The sequence below is a fragment of the Schistocerca gregaria genome, chromosome X, assembly GCF_023897955.1.
Source record: "Schistocerca gregaria isolate iqSchGreg1 chromosome X, iqSchGreg1.2, whole genome shotgun sequence".
Taxonomy (NCBI): Eukaryota; Metazoa; Arthropoda; class Insecta; order Orthoptera; family Acrididae; genus Schistocerca; species Schistocerca gregaria.
The window spans coordinates 568974450-568993006 of NC_064931.1; the positions used below are offsets into that span (position 1 = coordinate 568974450).

An 18557-nucleotide genomic window follows, 5' to 3' on the forward strand; every position below is an offset into this window, starting at 1 on the left:
CTAGTCAGGGTCTTCAACTGTATTTGGCTCAGAGGTTTCTTCCCTTCGCAGTGGTGATATATGAGTAGTATCATACTCTCTATCCCTAAGCCAGGCAAAGTACCAATGGCTCTCGAAAGCTACCAACTGATCACCCACCCTAACCAACGTGCCCTACAAACTACTCAAAAGGATGGTTGCCTGCAGATTATTGTGTGTTATAGAGTCTTGGCGCCTTTTTTCCTCCTATCAGTATGGTTTCCACAAGGCGCAATCCACAGCTGATCATCTCATCCTGTTGGAAATTCCAACAGCTCATTACAGTCTTTCTTAACCTATGTAAGGCATAGAATACTGCGTGGCACCATCACATTTTACTTATCCTCTATGACTGGCTTTTGAGGTTCATTACCATTTTTTATTCATCAGTTGTTATCCCGTCAGTTTTCTGGGTTTGAGTTGGTATTTCACTGAGCTACCCATGGGTGCAAGAGAAGGGCACCCAACAGGGCTATGTACTAAATGTCACTCTTCCTCACCATTCTCCATGGGCTAGTGGCCTTTGTCAGGCTGCTGTATGTTGAAGACTTTTATGTTTAGTACAGCTCACATTCTGCAGCCTCAGTTGAACGCCAGCTCCAGGGTGCCATCTGATGAACCTCTGTGTGGACCCTTTCCCATGGTTCCCAAACATCTCCTACAAAAAAGAGGGTCATACTTTTCTGTTATCGTACTGCAGTCCATCTCATCCCAGAAATCTTGCTTTACTACCAAGCACTTGGTACTTGTTGCAGTCTCATATTTTGGGCCTTCGTTTTGATAAAAATCTGACTTGGCTGCTCCATATTCATAAACCAAAATGTAGTTGCCTGGAGAAGCTTAACTGTCTCTGCTTTCTTGGCCACACCTCTTGGGGTACAGATCGTGCTACTCTTCTCTGTATTTACTGGGCCCTGGTCTCATCCCGACTGGATTATGGTTGCCAGATTTATGGTATGATGGCGCATTTGGCTTTGTAATTGTTAGACCCAGTCAGTTGTCATGGAGTCCATCTGGCCATTGGCGCATTCCGGACTAGTCCTGTAGATAGTATCCTTTCAAAACTAGAATCTGATCTGTTCTGTTCCAGCAGTTCCAGCCCTGCCCCCCTTGGTCTGTTGGTAATCACCCTTCAACAATTTCCTGATCACCTATTGTGTCCCTTTCTTTTTGCATTTGAGGGTTTTCAGCCTCCTGATATGCACCCGCTAGTAGGATTACCAGTTGGAAAGTGCCTCACAGCCCTCTGCCAGGATATCCACCTTTCCTCCCTGGAATATTCTCCCAGTGTTTTCTCGCACACCCCCTCCCCCTTGATTGGTGCCCAAGGCACAGATTAGGTCTGAGGTATTTCAAGGTCCTTGTGAGCCCCCACGACTTTCAGCATCTGTTCCCATTAAGTTCTTCAGACGTTTCAGGTTGTTACCGTCTTTTATATTGATGGCTGTAAAATCTGCTGATCTGGAACACTATTCATTGCCAGGAATGTGTAGTGTTTTTACAGCAGGGCTGGTAGCCATTAAGATCCCTCCACTTTATTAAACAGGCCTCCCTTGTTTGTATTTAATATGTAGTGACTCATAAGCATCTTCGGGCCATTGACCATTATTACTCTTGTCATTATGTGGTCTCTGCTGTTCATTACCTTCTCACTGAACTCAGTCATACTGACCGTTCAGATGTCTTCGTCTGGGTCCCAAGTCATGTGGGTATCCCACGGAATGAACTGGCTGACGATACGTGGGTGCAAATATGACTTCTGCTCACTTGGAGATGGAATGATATGTGGTTGGCTACTGCCCCCTGTAATAAACTCCGCACTTTCGTAGAGACTACTCTTTCTTCTGTTCCTCCTGGAAGGAATCCAAGTCCTATATCACCTCTGCATTGCTCATACCAGACTAACTCATTGCATTTTACGTAACGAACCACCCCTCTTTTCTGGCTGTCCATGCAAAGCATGGCCTTCAAATTCCTTGCCTCAAATATTGGCATATTCATGGACAGTTGAACTGGTTCTCCATTTTCTCAGTGAAAGTTTTTATTTTCAGATATAAGGTTTTAAGCAGCAATCAGGGCAGGAGGCAGCTAGGGATTGAGTTGCCTCTCACTGTGTGCTGCATCTGAGGGTCCCCAACCCTCTGACTCTGTTTTAATTGCTTTTAGATGCAGTTTGTCTCCTTTCCTGCCACACACTGTTTTCTATTTCAGAGATAGCACTCTACATCTACAACTACAACTACATCGATACTCTGCAGTCCACATTACAGCGTGTGGCAGTGTGTACCCCATACCACTACTAGTCATTTCCTTTACTGTTCTATGCACAAACAGAACAAGGTAAAAATGACTGTGTATATACCTCTGTGTGAGCCCTGATTTCTCATATCTTATGTTCGTGATTGATCATTATGTGCAGTGTATGTTGGAGGCAATAGAATTGTTCTGCAGTCAGCTTCAAATGCCAGTTCTCGAAATTTTCTCGATATTATTCCTTGAAAAGAACATCACTTTTCCTCCAAGGATTCACATTTTGGTTCCCAAATCATCTCCATACCTGTCTCTGAATTGCTTTGATGTCTTCCTTTAATCCAACCTGTACATATCCCAACCACTTAAGCAGTACTCAAGAATATGTAGCACTACCGTCCTGTATCAGTCTCCTTTACAGATGAACCACACTGTCCTAGAATTCCTGCAATAATCTGAAGGCTACCATTCGCCTTTACTTACACATTTGTCACATGCTCATTCCATTTCATTTAACTTTGGAACGTTATGTTCAGATATTTGAATGATATGACTGTGTCAAGCAGAACACTACTAATGCGGTATCAGAATATCATGGGTTTATTTTCCCTATTCGTCCACATTAACTTACATTTTTCTACAGAGGTAGGTGCCCATTCATCACACCAATTAAAATTTTTTTCTAAGTCATCTTGATCCTCCTACAGTCAGTCAACTTTGACATCTTATCGTACACCAAAGCAACATCACCAAACAGCCTCATATTGCTGCCCACTCTGTCTGCCAAATCATTTATATATATAGAGAACAACTGCAGTTCTATCACACATCCCTGTGGCACTCCTGATGACACCCTTGTCCCTGATGAACACTCGCTGTTGACAACAACATAATGTGTTTTATAAGATAATAAGTTTTTGAGGCACTCTCATATCTGTGAACCTGCTCCACATGCTTGTACCTTGTTTAACAGGCTGCAATGGGGCACCATGTCAAACGCTTTCAGCATGTCTAGAAATGTAGAATCAGCCTGTTACCCTTTATCCATAATTTGCAGTATATCATGTGAGAAAAGGGCAAGCTGTGTTTCACATTAGTGATGCTTTCTAAAACCACGCTGATTAATGGAGATAACCTTCTTGCTCCCAAAAAAATTTATTATATTCGAACTGAGAATATGTTCAAGGATTCTGGATTTTTGTCTGTAATTTTATGGGTCCAAAATTGTCCCTTCTTATACACAGGAGTCATCTGTGCTTTTTCCCAGTCACTTGGGACTCTGTGCTGGCCGAGAGATTCACGATAAATGCAAGCTAAGTAAGGTTCCAATGCAGTCGAGTATTCTTTGGAAACCTTAATTGGGATTCCATCCAGAGCTGGTTACATATCTGTTTTCAACTCCTTCTTTTGTTTCTCTACACTGGGGATGCTTTTTACTGTCGTCCAAATGGGAGTCAGTTCAATGGTATGTTTTTATGATTCTCCTGCATGAACAATTTCTTGAATGTGAAATTTAAAACTTCAGCTTTGCTTTTGGTATCTTCAACTGCCACACCAGACTGGTCAATAAGTGACTGGGTAAAAGCCTTAGACCCACTTAGCAATTTTATGTAGAACCAGAATTTTCTCAGATTCACTGCCAGACCTTTTGCTAAGGTGTGATGGTGGTAGTAGTTGTATGCTTCACGTGTAGATCTTTTCACAGATGCATGAATCTCTTCTAACCTTTGCTTGTTATCACTTGCATATTCTCTTTTGAACCGAGAGTACAACAGACTCTGCTTCCCCAGCATCTCATGAATAATGAGTGTATTTTAACACCTTGACTACACTGGAGCAGGCGTGAGCCGACTGTGGGTGGGGTGACTTCTGGCACATGCAGAGCCCCAGGAATGCCCACCTGTTGCATTACCGGTTTCTCTCCTCTTGTTTTTATTATTGATGATCTATTACATTTTCAACCTTCTCACTTTTACTATTCTGAATCTACCGACATGAAGACGTTCTTTGTTCTTTAGTTGCCTTTGCTCTTCACTGGGCTCTGGCAGGTATTGGACGCAGGGTTGGGCTTTTCTTACCATTGGTTGAATCCTGGGAGACCTCTCATCTGCTCTGGCATATGTGCTGGCCTCATTCATACACTTCTCTACAAATTCTGTGTAAGATCTGGTATCAGTTTTATCTTCAATGCCTCAGTCTTGCCACTCTTACATACTTTCATAATCAGAACATGTACTTCGTGGACATCATTTTGAGGGTCCTATGACCCAGCTTTTTAGTCCCTTAACCTCTTATCAACTAGCCAACAACTGAGCCCATATTATCATTCCATTTCATATCTCCATAAATTATTACATATAGTACTTGTATGAGTTGACTGATTCCTACTTTAATTCTCTGATGTAGACATGGATACTACTATTTTTTGAGTCCACAGTTTCATATTTATGAGCATTTGACACAAGTTGCAAAATTTTGCACCATTTTGGAATCTTATCAAATTCTGCCAAGATATTTGTGTAGTTTTTTTTTCAGATAGTGCTTCACTATAGATAACTGCATCTTCTGCAAAAATGTCTGAAGTTAATGTTAATATGTCATTAACATATAACATGAACATCAAAGGCCCAGTTCTCTTCCTTAAGGGACAAATCTTCATTTCATTCACAAATTTCATTTGATACACCATATTATCATACTTTCATTGGATTAATGTGATACTGAATGAAATGCTTTCTGGAAATTGAGAAATACTGTGTCTACTTCACTGCCTTAACAAAAATAAGGTTGAATTATTGTTTGTTTGCATTTTAATGATAACATTAATTAATCATTTAATTATAACAAATGTCACATAACAGTTTTACACTTTTTGTTTGCACGGTTTTTGAAAAATACACCAGCTTTCTGAAAAGACTTCATCTGTATATACATGCACTTAACACAATGTTTCTCTTTAAGCATCAAATCAATACTGTCTTATTATTTTGTAAGGAATAGTATGAAACAAGAAACATGAAGTGGTACATTATATTTAATGCACTGTGTTGTTGTTTTTTGTGACATTGATGACAGTGAAGAAGTTGTTTCTCCTTTCTCAAAACAGGATCTAGTGCCAAATCTGTGACATAATACTCTTGCTTGTTATATCTAGAATCAATTTTTGATCGTCTTCCTCTTTGCAAAGAAACATAGCAGTTTCGTTCCAGAATTGCAGTGATGATTCTCCAACAAAATGCCATGTGGTCCAGTTTAGCACCATCCTCTATGTAGAGCTGCCATGTGTTTTGCTCGGCTGCATCGGCAAAATGTGCAGTAATGGGGAAGTACTATTTCTGATCCTGATAGATGCTCTAATTTGGTCAGCTCTGTCCATAAACTTGTTGTAATGGTAAATGATTCTAAGTTTTTGAATTGCTATCTATCCTTTCTGCTGGTATGAATGTCACATTACTGGATGATGGGAAACAAAATAGCTAGGAAACACTTCTTTTCCTCTTTAGAGTAATCACCAAGCATCTTCCTATTGGCAGCATACTGATTTGTGTATTTCAGCGTGATGCTTATAACATCACTGCCAAAAAATAGTTCAAAATATTCTAATGGCACCGTCAGTGAGTGTTTTACAGCACTCATTTGTGGCAAGACTGCAGTTGTAGTTGGAAGTGGCTGTTTTAAATAGTGATACTTATGATATGGTTTAGTGAATTTTCTTCATTTTAGTGCTGAAGAATTTCTTTGTATTTCAAAGGATACTGTAGCAACGGATGTGAAAGGCAAGCAAAGCTCTACTTCAACTGTCATTACTTGCATAATTTGTCAAAAGTAATGGATTTGGAAATTTTATGTTGTTAGAGAGATCTTTATTGCAAATTGTGGCTGGAGGTTTCAACTGACTTGCTGGAACATTGGAGCTTCCTCATTACCAGAGTATTCATCTGTCAGATAATTTGTAACTTTTGTGGTTGCCAGGAGAGCCAACACCATATTACTAGGGGAGGTCGAAAGGCACGCGATTTAGCGCACGCAGGCTGGCGTGAGGTCTGGAACAGGACAAGGAAATTAGAATTTAGAAACAACGGACGTAGCTGGTGGAATACCTAACTTTAATCCATTAATAGTGAACGTCGCTCTGGACATTACATGATTCAATATCAATAATAACTGATAATGGTGCCTTGCTAGGTCGTAGCAAATAACGTAGCTGAAGGCTATGCTAACTATCATCTCGGCAAATGAGAGCGTATTTTGTCAGTGAACCATCACTAGCAAAGTCGGCTGTACAACTGGGGCGAGTGCTAGAAAGTCTCTCTAGACCTGCCATTTGGCGGCGCTCGGTCTGCAATCATTGTTAGTGGCGACACATGGGTCAGACGTGTACTACCGGACTGCGGCTGATTTAAAGGCTACCATCTAACAAGTGTGGTGTCTGGCGGTGACACCACAGTAGCATTGATAGATAGTAATCAAGCAACATCCAAACCATTTTCAGCCATGCCATCATTAGTTTTGTGGCATTTCAAGAAGGTCATCTAATGACACCCATTTTTTGCAGATAACTGTGCAGGAAGTGTACATTTTTGTTTATATCAGCATTACTTTTCACAGTTATTTACTTCTTTCTACAAAATACGAGTAATCCAATTGAGGAAGTATAGCTTATAAAGCAAATGTTTGCAGAAAGGATTTTTATTTTGGTATTTATGAAATGGCAGTAACATAAATTTGGATTCTCAGCTCTGATATAACACACAATGAAAATCCATGCACCCTGAATAATGATAAATACAATTTGTAGGATATTATAAACATTTTAGTAATTTATAGCAGTATAGTATGCTTTAGTAGCTAAAATATAATACAGACACGTGTGTCCTTATGTTACAGCAGAAGAGAAAGTGCAGAAAATACTTATTTGATTTTGGATGCAAAGGGCTAATGTCCTCCTTGAAGGATGTGCTTAAACAGACAGTTGCTGAGGTTACATCGGGCATGAAAGTTCTCATATTATCCTTTATTATATTAATAGGACATTCTGTGAAAATATGTAAATAGTTATTCTTCTAATACAGAAATTATATGTACCCATCAACAACAAGGTCAGGCAGATAATCCATTTTCACCAAACAAAGTTTTCTTATGCTCACACAATAATATTGACTCAAAAAGGAAAGCTAAATGTTGTTTTAAACTATGGTCTGACTCAGTTGGATGAAGTGTATATTAGTATGTTGGAAAGTAGAAAAACTAATAATATAAGAAGTTTTAAGCCCCTCTGCTGAAATCCTTCCTGAAGGACAACAGTCGTATCTCGGTTACCATGGTTGTCAGGACATAATATTAGAAAAACACAAGTTGTTTTGTGTATGACCAATGTTTTCAGAAACCTTGATGGTTGGCATGGAGATCATTCTGTTCATGATATAACATTACATTAAGCTCAGAATAAGTTCAAAAATTTTACAACAGATAATGCCAGTAAAGTTGGATGGTAGTTTTCCTGATCATTTCTGCCTTTCTTCTTATAGATAGTTGTGACCTATGCTTTCTTCCAACCACTGGGTGTACTTTTTTTTATTTGAGGGGTCTGTGGTATATTATGGTTAAAAGAGGGGTTAACTCAATTGTGAGTTTTGTGTATAGTGCAATAAGGATTCCATTGGGCCCTGGAGCATTAGTCAGTGTTAGGATAGTTTGTCCTCAGTGCCACTGGCACTAAAATATATATACTAAATAGAGTATGCTCATCAAAAATCATGTTGATAATTACAGTAAAAACAGCTCTGTCCACAACTATGAAACAAGATTTAGACAGAAGTTGTATGTTCTGAGGAAAAGTGAACATTAAACACAAAACAGTATTTTCTTTCAAGGAATAAAGTTGTACACTATCTATCCCAATCAGATTGAAGAGGTTGCTGAAACTTAATTTAAAAGGCAATTAAAAAGTACCTCTTGCACAATAGCGTATCTACAGTGGAGGATTACTTTAGATAACACAAAGTAGGGAGTTTGGTAAAAACTGTAACAAAAGTTGTTAATAGTAATAAAACATCTGGCATTGCACAGCACACTTTCTCACTAATACACAGGTTTTTTCCCTGGGGGGAAAAAACTAAAAGTACACGAAAGCTCTACAGTGTATATACTAAAATCTTTTCCTGTTCCTGAGCTCAGTGTTGGGGGGCATGAGTGGGAGAGGGGTTGCGGACGTGGTTTTTCAGACAAGCAACTGGGAAGCTGCAGTAGACAAAGTGGAAACCATACATCTTCCTCATGATTCTGTAATCAGCTGATATTGCATGTAGTGGTACATTACAAAATAACATGTATGTAGAGTGTATGGTGATCCGTTTAGATAAATTAATGAACAACATAACACTAGTTTTCTATATTATGAAGTAACTTCTTTGCAAGAGTGTATAAATAAAACAGTATTCTACACTATCGATAAACTGAATGTGGTTGACCTTTTTTAAACATGCTGGCTTTGTATTCGGGAAGGTGGAGGCTCCATCTGGCCATCCTGATTCAGGATTTCTATAGTTTCCCAAAATTTCTTCAAGCAAATGCCAGAATAGTTCCTACTGTAAAGCTACAGCTGACTGTCTATTCCAACTTTGCCGAAGCAGATGTGTAAGTATGTAAATGCCTGCATATGTGTTCCTTAAGGTCTCATACCATGACATGTGCAGTATCCTTGTAAGAGTAATTCATGGATGAAAGAAACCGCACTCACCATCCCCCCCCCCCCCCCCCTTCTCCTTCTTGGCACCTGTGTCTTTCAGTATCTACTTCTGGCACACTGCTCAGTATTTACAGCCAAGCTCTTTGCCCTGTATCAGGCCATGGAATACATCTGGTGACATAGCCTTTTCAATTGTGTCCTCTGCTCAGACTCAGTGCACTTCAAAGTCTATGTGCACGGTATACTGCCAATCCCTTAGTGCAGCGGGCCAGGAAAACTGTCACTTGCTCACTCTTGGTGGAGTCGGCTGTTTTAGCAAATGATGTGTGGGCTGTCGACAGTTTTTTACTTTTTATCCACCAAAGCAGTATGATGAAAGCCATCTAATTTTTAGTTTTGGAGCTCAGTTTCTGTATGGTGTCCTTTTTTAGCCCTTTTTCCACGTGCCTGGTTTTAGCTGTCTTCTATTATGTCAATTGGGACTGACGTATAGTTGGTTTTTTTTTTTTTTTTTTTTTTTTTTTTTTTTTTTTTTTTTTTTTTTTTTCCCTGTAGTTTTGATTTTGGCGCGTATGACCCCAGTTGTTTTTTTGCATCCTAAAGCAGAACAAAACCAAAAACCAAACCCCCACCCCCTACTACTACTACTACTACTACTACTACTACTACTACTACTACATCACTCATCTATGGAGTAGTGTGAGAATTTAACTGGAATAGTACACCTGGAACAAACTTTGAAAAGGAACATTTGAAAACATAGTTCAGTATTTCTGCTTTTGCTTTGCTGCCCTCAACTTCATTTCATTATCTGGAGACTAAACAGGAAATCTACCAATAATAATAATAACAGCAACAAACAAACCAGCCAGTCTACACCCACATGTCAGAAATGTACTAAGGAGGTGCATCTTTTATATTGTAGCTCTGTTTATTCTGCAATTTCTGGATTTCACATTAGTTTGTTTTGTACCAGACATATTCAGAGAGAAGGGGCTCTTTCTGGTAGGATTTCTACAGTGTGATCCTGAACTCCATCGACAGAATTTCTGAGGTTGTTCAGAGTATTTTGGTATAATGTTCCCATGGCCTCTAGTGGCTTGTTACAGAGTAATGGCATTTTTGTTTATTTTCTTCCCACTCCCCTCCCCCATTTATCGTTGTATCTGTATTGAACTGAAAATAATTGCACAACAGTTTGTATTAAAAGCTTTTTAATTGTTGTGAAAGTATTTGCACAGAAACAAAGGTAGTTAGGGTAACAAACTGAATAAATCATAACTACATTATTACTAGGTCACAAGCTACTGAAGACCATGCGTCCCTTACATCCAATTTTCAGAAGATATTCTTCTGAAACTGTGTCAGAGGTAGAATTCACCCTTTATTCCCATACCTGCGCATTGGTTCAACCCAAGTCCTTTGGATATAAAAAAATACTCTGTTTTGTGGAGGCCATGGTTTACAGCTTTGATGTTATTGTTATCTTAAATCATATTTAATACTCACAAAGCTGTATATCAGTGTTGTTTTGTGAAGTTAACAGTTTGTTGTAGAAAAGATCATTATTATGGAACATGTAATGCCATAAAAATTCCTCCTTTGTAACACATTTTTTTAAAAAATCATTAATATATTTGTGTGGTGTTGTAGTAAATTCTCCTTTATTATAATATTTTTTATAGTATATGAAGATATGTGAGTATAGCGTGTGGTGAAGACTGAATCTAGTAGTTCCAGTAGTGAATATGACCATATATGTTTCTGAATGTCACATCGTGATCCCGAATAAAATATTCCATGAATGATTTGATGAACTTGTGAATAAACTTAAAAATGAAAATACAAACTCTGACAAAAAGAAAATTCGCTAGGGAAAACTAAAATTGCGTAGACATGTAATAGCTGGCCAGTACTTACTTTTAGGAGGTGAAAGTGCAGTACTGCGAATAGAAGAATTTAAATATGAAAGAAACTGTTTCTAGCTTGTGGACATACTACTCTCTTCCTCATAGATTTGGAGGGTCAGATAGGAGGAACACACACACACACACACACACACACACACACACACACACAGAGAGAGAGAGAGAGAGAGAGAGAGAGAGAGAGAGAGAGAGAGAGAGAGACCTGCTTGTTTTGGATACAAGATATTTTTATGTGTGCAAACTGCTTAAGTGTTCTATCTCATTGATGATTAACTCACACAACTACAGTGCATACAGTTTCCAAATTACATAGGCCTCAAAAATATAAACACACTATAAAGAGTGTAGAGAGACTTAAACAGTAGTCTTTGGAAGCATGCCGAAACAACTGTCTAAGATCTTCAGGTCGTTCCATTGATCTCAGTTTGAATATGGATACTCCGTGTATGGTTCAGCAATGGCAAACTGCTTGTAGATAATAGGAGGAGAGTCTTATCAAAGTGTAAGGCCATATTGAGGAGTCTGAGGATCATTTTAAATCTACTCGATTATGAAGGAAATTGTAATTCAGAATATGTAAAAAAATGTACATTTTAAAAACATTTTAAGTGTGGCAGTTGTGTGTTACTGTACACTGATCAGTCTAAAAGGTGCTATCCTGTGGCTGCTTACTGGTTTTGGCTGAATGCATCTATAAGACTTGCTTGTAAAATAGGTAGATTCACAAACACTCTCCAGGGCTTAGAAAAGTGAGAAATGATGAAAGCAAGAGTGAGTTTTAACGTCACATCGACAACAAGGCTATTGAAGATGGAACCCAAACTTAGATGGGAGATGGATGATCCATGCACAACAATCTTTCATTTGCAAAATTATTTTATTTGTATTATAGCAGAACAGCTCATCCTTAATGGGCAAACATTGAAGTGGTGGGGGTGTATGAATTAGGCAATGTTGATGTGTGTTCCAGTTCTGTTTAATTTGTTTCATTGATTTAACAAAATAATGTGAAGCTCTTACAGTGATAAGTCAACTGTTCTCATTTTTTAATAAATTACAATGTGTGCTGTGCCTTACTCAACAGTGAAATTGATGTCATTGACCACAAAGTTGATATAATTTTTTCTGTGTTGCAAACAATGTAAGAAATAAAATATTTAAAATCATAATACAGCTATTTTCTAACAGGATTTTCTAATCAAACTGTAATTTTATTGCAGTTGACAAGACTCCTGAATGGCCAACTGATTTTTTTTTCTTTTTGTGGGACGTAGCAAATGAAGGTCGTCATGACCAGCAGTAATCAGTTAATTGACTCCTGTTTGTAAGTATACTCTTCTTTGCTCAGATTATATATGCTCTCCCCCTCCCTCTCCCTCCTATGCCTCCCCCCTTTCCTGCCTCCCCCCTTTCCTGCCTCCCCCCTTTCCTGCCTCCCCCCTTTCCTGCCTCCCCCCTTTCCTGCCTCCCCACCCTTTCCTGCCTCCCCACCCTTTCCTGCCTCCCCACCCTTTCCTGCCTCCCCACCCTTTCCTGCCTCCCCACCCTTTCCTGCCTCCCCACCCTTTCCTGCCTCCCCACCCTTTCCTGCCTCCCCACCCTTTCCTGCCTCCCCACCCTTTCCTGCCTCCCCACCCTTTCCTGCCTCCCCACCCTTTCCTGCCTCCCCACCCTTTCCTGCCTCCCCACCCTTTCCTGCCTCCCCACCCTTTCCTGCCTCCCCACCCTTTCCTGCCTCCCCACCCTTTCCTGCCTCCCCACCCTTTCCTGCCCCCCCACCCTTTCCTGCCCCCCACCCTTTCCTGCGCCCAAAACCAACCCTTTCCTGCGCCCAAAACCAACCCTTTCCTGCGCCCAAAACCAACCCTTTCCTGCGCCCAAAACCAACCCTTTCCTGCGCCCAAAACCAACCCTTTCCTGCGCCCAAAACCAACCCTTTCCTGCGCCCCCACCCACCCTTTCCTGCGCCCCCACCCACCCTTTCCTGCGCCCCCACCCACCCTTTCCTGCGCCCCCACCCACCCTTTCCTGCGCCCCCACCCACCCTTTCCTGCCCCCCCCCACCCACCCTTTCCTGCCCCCCCCCCCCCACCCACCCTTTCCTGCCCCCCCCCACCCACCCTTTCCTGCCCCCCCCCCCCACCCACCCTTTCCTGCCCCCCCCCACCCACCCTTTCCTGCCCCCCACCCACCCACCCTTTCCTGCCCCCCCCACCCACCCTTTCCTGCCTCCCACCTTTCCTGCCTCCCCACCTTTCCTGCCTCCCTCGCCCGTTCCCCCATCCGTGACTCCCTCACCCCTCCCTCTCTCCCCACCACTCTTCTCTCCCCTCACTCCACCACCCTTCTCGCCCCTCCCCCTGTCCTTCACTCACTGTGTCTCCAGTTTGCAAGTAATTGTTTACTATGTGTAAAATTGTACTGTGTAATTTGCTACAGCCTGATTGCAAAAGTGCAACGAGGGTGCTCATTATTATATTTCCCCCTTTCATTAGAATTCAGAACACTGGTTCTTCATTCTTATTACCTAACTTCTTGTGCCACCATTGCTCAATACAACTGCGCCACAGGCATAATTTCTTTCTTTGTGTTTTCTGCCACCAAATCATTATTCTCTACTCTAGATAAAAGTCAAAGTCACCCATGGCTGCTGGTGCCCATTAACATTGTTCAAAGATGGCCTTTTAGAAACCCCCACCCTCCAAATTGTCAGTATAAGTAGCCTCAGATTAATTTTATTGGATAAAGTTTCTTAGGCTAGTAAATGTTCTACTAAGACCAATTCTACTATTATGGCTTCTTCAGATTTCTGTAACTATTTTGGTGCACGAGATGACACTTTTTTTCGACTGTGTTAATACTTCTCTTCTTTATTCTGAACAAGATAATTTTTTCCAGAACCTTTGGAGGCAGAGATGTAAATGTTGTTTCAGCTAGTTTCATCATTTCTTTCCATTCTCTTTTAAACCAATTTGTAGTGATGAAGACATTGTATCTCTCAGCATAATCAAAATTTTGTGCTTTTGGGTGTAAAGCCAAGTTGTTGTTTCCATTCTGTGCATGCAATGGAACCCTCAGGTTGGCTGTAGAGTTAAGAACACAGCATTAAAACACTGTAATTTTACTTGGGAGGCATAGGCCTTAAATCAAAATCCAGCCATTCTGATTTTATTTTCTATGCTAGATGTACTCGTACGGGACTTGGTAGATTAATCTGCCACAAGTAATGAGTATGATGGGCAAACATCTCTTAGGCGCACTACGAATGTAGTGGTGTGGACATGTTGGGAATGTGGGTCTCACGGGAAGCGTGCAAGGGATAAGTCCCTGCAGTCGCGCTATCCTCTGTGCCCTCGGTGGCTCCGATGGATAGAGCATCTGCCATGCAAGCAGGCGATCCCAGGTTCGAGTCCTGGTCGGGGCACACATTTTCAACATGTCCCTAATGAAGTACATCAACACCTGTTTGCAGATAGTGTCCATTTAATTATCATTTCATTTCTAGCAAAGCTGCATGGTCCTCTATGGTAACTGTTCTCTCGGGAACAGATACTATCGTCATGTATAACTAGATGTATCTATCTTGAGTTACTTTTTGCATAAATTTTAAATCCCTGTGCTGCTCTTGTGCATTAGGTAATGCTCTGGTCTGTCTTTCGCTCCTGACATGAGTAAAATTATTTTAAATTTGAGGCTTCTCAGAAAATTTATAAATATGTTATTATTATTGTTTGTTGTTATTATGGTACTGTGTTTGGAGATGAACCATAAGACGTGTTTGTTTAATTTTTATGTTCAGTGTTCCTGAGTCATGGGTCATATAATTTTAGTACTTTTCTGCACAATGTGGAGCTGTGACACAGTGTTTTATTATGAAATTGTTAATTTAAGCGTGCAAAGGGAGCCAGTGTTATGAGTGTAGTTACTACATGCTTGGAAATAAATGAGCCAGTTTTATGAGTGTACTTGATACACGATTGGAAATTAAATGGTGCATCAAATGAAAACCATTTGTATTGTTAAAAATAAGGACAACCACCTTCAGTCACTATAATGATTTTAATTCATGCACAATGCATTTTGAACTTTGGAGGCTCATCTTCAGGTGCTTTGACAGTCTATATTGATTGTGCTTCCACATTTAGGTTAAGTATGGTCCTGGTAAGATTACAGTGGTATATTACAAAGCAAGCACATTGTGAATACAAGTTTACAAAATTAATACAAATCAAAAAGTAGCTTACTGTTTCCAGTGGTGGATACATGGTTTCTGATGTGCAGTTTATATAAATATATACACTTTTTGTTCTACAGCTCATTTTGCAAACACAAGTCAAAATAAGTCACAGATGCTGCATTTCTACAGATACACAGACATTATTATTTCAAGGAGATATAAAATCATCAGTTATGCAGGATATCATTTCCAAAACAAATACTTATGAACATGTCAAATGTGGATCATGTTTTCAAATGATTGCACTATTAAATTTTTTCATTAGGAAAAATAAACTTTTAAAATTACTGAAAAATTGGCAGCTGCTAAACCCTGTTTGTTCACTCAACGTGTTTTCTTAAGATTTTACTTTGTGTAACATTATTTCTAATTATTCTAGTTGATCAAGTTTCTACCATGATTTATGAACTCCAAGAACACACCAGCATACAAACTTTCCCAGTTATTAAACGATATCCTCAGGGAATTTTGCACTCTTGGAACCATATACTCAAAAAATACACGTGAGTTGACAACACTCATCAAAGGTGAAAAATCCCCAGAGAAGTTAAATTTGCCTCATCTGACATTGTTAATTTTATTCATACATGTGCCTGTCAAAGAGACAATTGAAATTTCACAGAAAACCTTGTCAAACACAAAAAACTAATCTTGCCAGAGATTTCAGAGGAGGTCAATCTGATTGGACTAGTACTATCCCATAACTACTTTTCTTTTAATGGTAAAATCTACCAACAGAAAGAAGGTTTAACTATGAGTAACAATATGTAAAGCTCCTGGCTGACATATTCACCTACCTGTTAGGAAACAAATTTTTTGAAGGGAAAAATAAACTTGTTTGAAAAATTTTATATTACACAAGATATGTGGATGACACCCTACTCCTATCTGATGGCACGAAAGATGAACTTTGAGCTTGTTACAGTATTCATTTCACTCCACAATAAAATAAAGTTCACAACTGAACACCAAACAAATCATTTCATAAATTTCTTAGACCTCACAATTGTTAATGAACAACAAAAACATAATTTTCACATTTACAGGAAATATTATCAAAGCGTTGAGTGAACAAACAGTGTTTAGCAGCCACAGTTTTTTCAGTAATTTTAAAAGTTCATTTTTCCTAATGAAAAACTGGTTAATAGTGCAACCATTTGAAAACATAATCAACGTTTTACATGTACATAAATATTTGTTTTGGATATGATATCTTGTATGACTAATAATGTAATTACTTTATATGTCCTTTGAAATAACACCACTTGTGTATTTGTAGACCTGCAGCATCTTTAAATCTGAAATTCTTTGTCTTGTTTTGATTTCTGTTTACAAAATATGCTGTAGAATGAAAAGTGTATGTATGTATATAAACTTGTGTACGCGAACTTTGCTTCAAAAACCATGTATCCACCACTGGAAACAATTATTTTTCAGTTTGTTTTCATTTTATAAACATAATCACAATGTGTCTGCCTATTAATATACTATTGTAATCTTGCCAGTACCAGAATTAACCCAAATCTGAAAGATAATCGATGTAAACTGTCAAAGCACCTGAAGATGAGCCCCAATGCTCGAATTGCATAATGCACTGAAATAAAATTATGATTGTGACAGAAGGTGATGGTTCTATATTTTACTAAAGTGATACAGTCACAGAAAAAAAACACTGACAGAAATAGGTAAAAGTAAATTAATATTGTTTGTTATGCACATACAGCTGAGAACTATGTCACCTATCGAGGTAATGTAATCTCCCTCTTGGTCAAGCAAAGTTTGCCACTGATTTAAAGGTGCCACAATTCATGTAAAAAATTGTTTAGTTGTTGGCACAATCATTTGTACACCACAAAAAGTATATTCCACCCAAATATGTGGAAGTCATTTCAGTAAATGACTAGTGAGTATGATTGATACAGGCTATGTACAAACTTCGGGTTTGTGAGTGTTGCAGCTGTTGCAGGGGCCCTGTTTGGTCATAACACTGGCTGACAAAAATGTGTGCCCTATAAATTTGATTGCAGGATGAAAATTTTCGTTTTAAATCTTTGTCCAGTGCACTAGTGATAGTGGTTCCTCATGTTCTGCAGCCCTCTAAAATTATGCCAAAACTTCACTGCTGATGGCTGTGTTTATAATTTATTTTGTTTTTTTAATGGTGGTAGTGGAGCTGGGTTTTGTTTGGCGTGAAAATTAATATAAAAAAGTCATCACCACCACATTAAGTTACCACATAAAAGTTGAAACTTATTGGCAGATTTTTAACTGTGTGCCATTCTGGGAACTGAGTGAGGTGGTGCAATGGTTAGCATGTTGGACTCACATTTGGGAGGAAAATGGTTCAAACCTCTGACCAGCCATCCTGATGTAGGTTTTCCATGATTTCCCCAAATCGCTTCATGCAAATGCTGGGATGCTTTCTTTTAAAGGGCACAGACAACTTCCTTCCCCATCCTTCACTAATGCGATGGGACTGATAACCTGGTTGTTTGGTCCCATTCCCCAAATTAACCAACCATTCTGGGACTCTAACCCAGTACCTTTGCCTCTCATGGGGATATCCATGCACGGGTAATGAACTCTCTAATGATTTCACTTCCTCTAGCGCCTCTCGCCTACCTTCCAAAATTTACAGAAGTTTTCCTGCCTGCCTTGTGGAAGTAGCACTCCTAGAAGAAAGGATATTGTAAAGAAACAACGTACCCTGGATAACCCAGGGGTAAAGAACATGCCTGCAAAGTACATAGGTTCAGAGTTAGTCCTGTACCACCATACAGTTTTAATCTGCTAAGCAGTTTCAAATCAGTGCACTTTTCACTGCAGATAGAAAAATTCATTCTGGAAACCATAGACTTTGTTCACAAGCATCAACAGGTCATTGTTTCAATTCAGGGATAAACTGCCTGGGAAATCACCGTGCAGGCAGGCTCTTTATGAAATTTATGCACGTCATACACATTTTAGTGTGTTTGAAGTATAATGTGTGAGTAATATAACTCAGTCACTAATATAAGGTGGATACAAGAAGTTTCTGCAGTGACTTCCATTGTCATGTGATATGTTCCATCACAGTGGCTTCAGTTTCTGCATTATTTACCCGAGTCACAATTAAATTTGCGTGACGTTATGAGGGACATTGGCTACAGATTTTGCCATTTGTGATCTTTGAACAACACTGGTTTGCAAAACTTCAGGACAGCAGTAAATGATGTGTCACTGCCAAGCAACTTAGCTTGATGAAGCTTTGGTCCATACATAGAAAGAACTGTTACAGTATAGTACATAAGGTAACTGAAAAAAATGTGATGAGACAAATAGGAATGACAATTTTATTCAAAGACAATAATTACATTGAAGTTACACAATTTATAAGTGTCCGCAAACCTTAAAAAATGGTGGGATGTGGTTCTTAATAGAGTGTATGATGACCACA

The 18557-nt window shown here is 39.4% G+C and overlaps 1 protein-coding gene across 17 annotated transcripts in view; it reads left to right on the forward strand.

The window, feature by feature from the left end:
• The window catches only part of LOC126299340 (catenin delta-2), a 468367-nt gene that overhangs the window by 332206 nt on the left and 117604 nt on the right, over positions 1–18557 (forward strand). For 15 of the 17 annotated variants that reach the window (XM_049991178.1, XM_049991175.1, XM_049991184.1 and 12 more), the window contains one exon: positions 12105–12208. In XM_049991178.1, the coding sequence (XP_049847135.1) occupies positions 12162–12208 (47 nt within the window). In that variant the 5' untranslated portion in view covers positions 12105–12161. Of the gene's footprint in view, positions 1–12104; positions 12209–18557 lie in introns of those variants that run through there. The other 2 variants (XM_049991179.1, XM_049991190.1) reach the window with 1 other exon arrangement.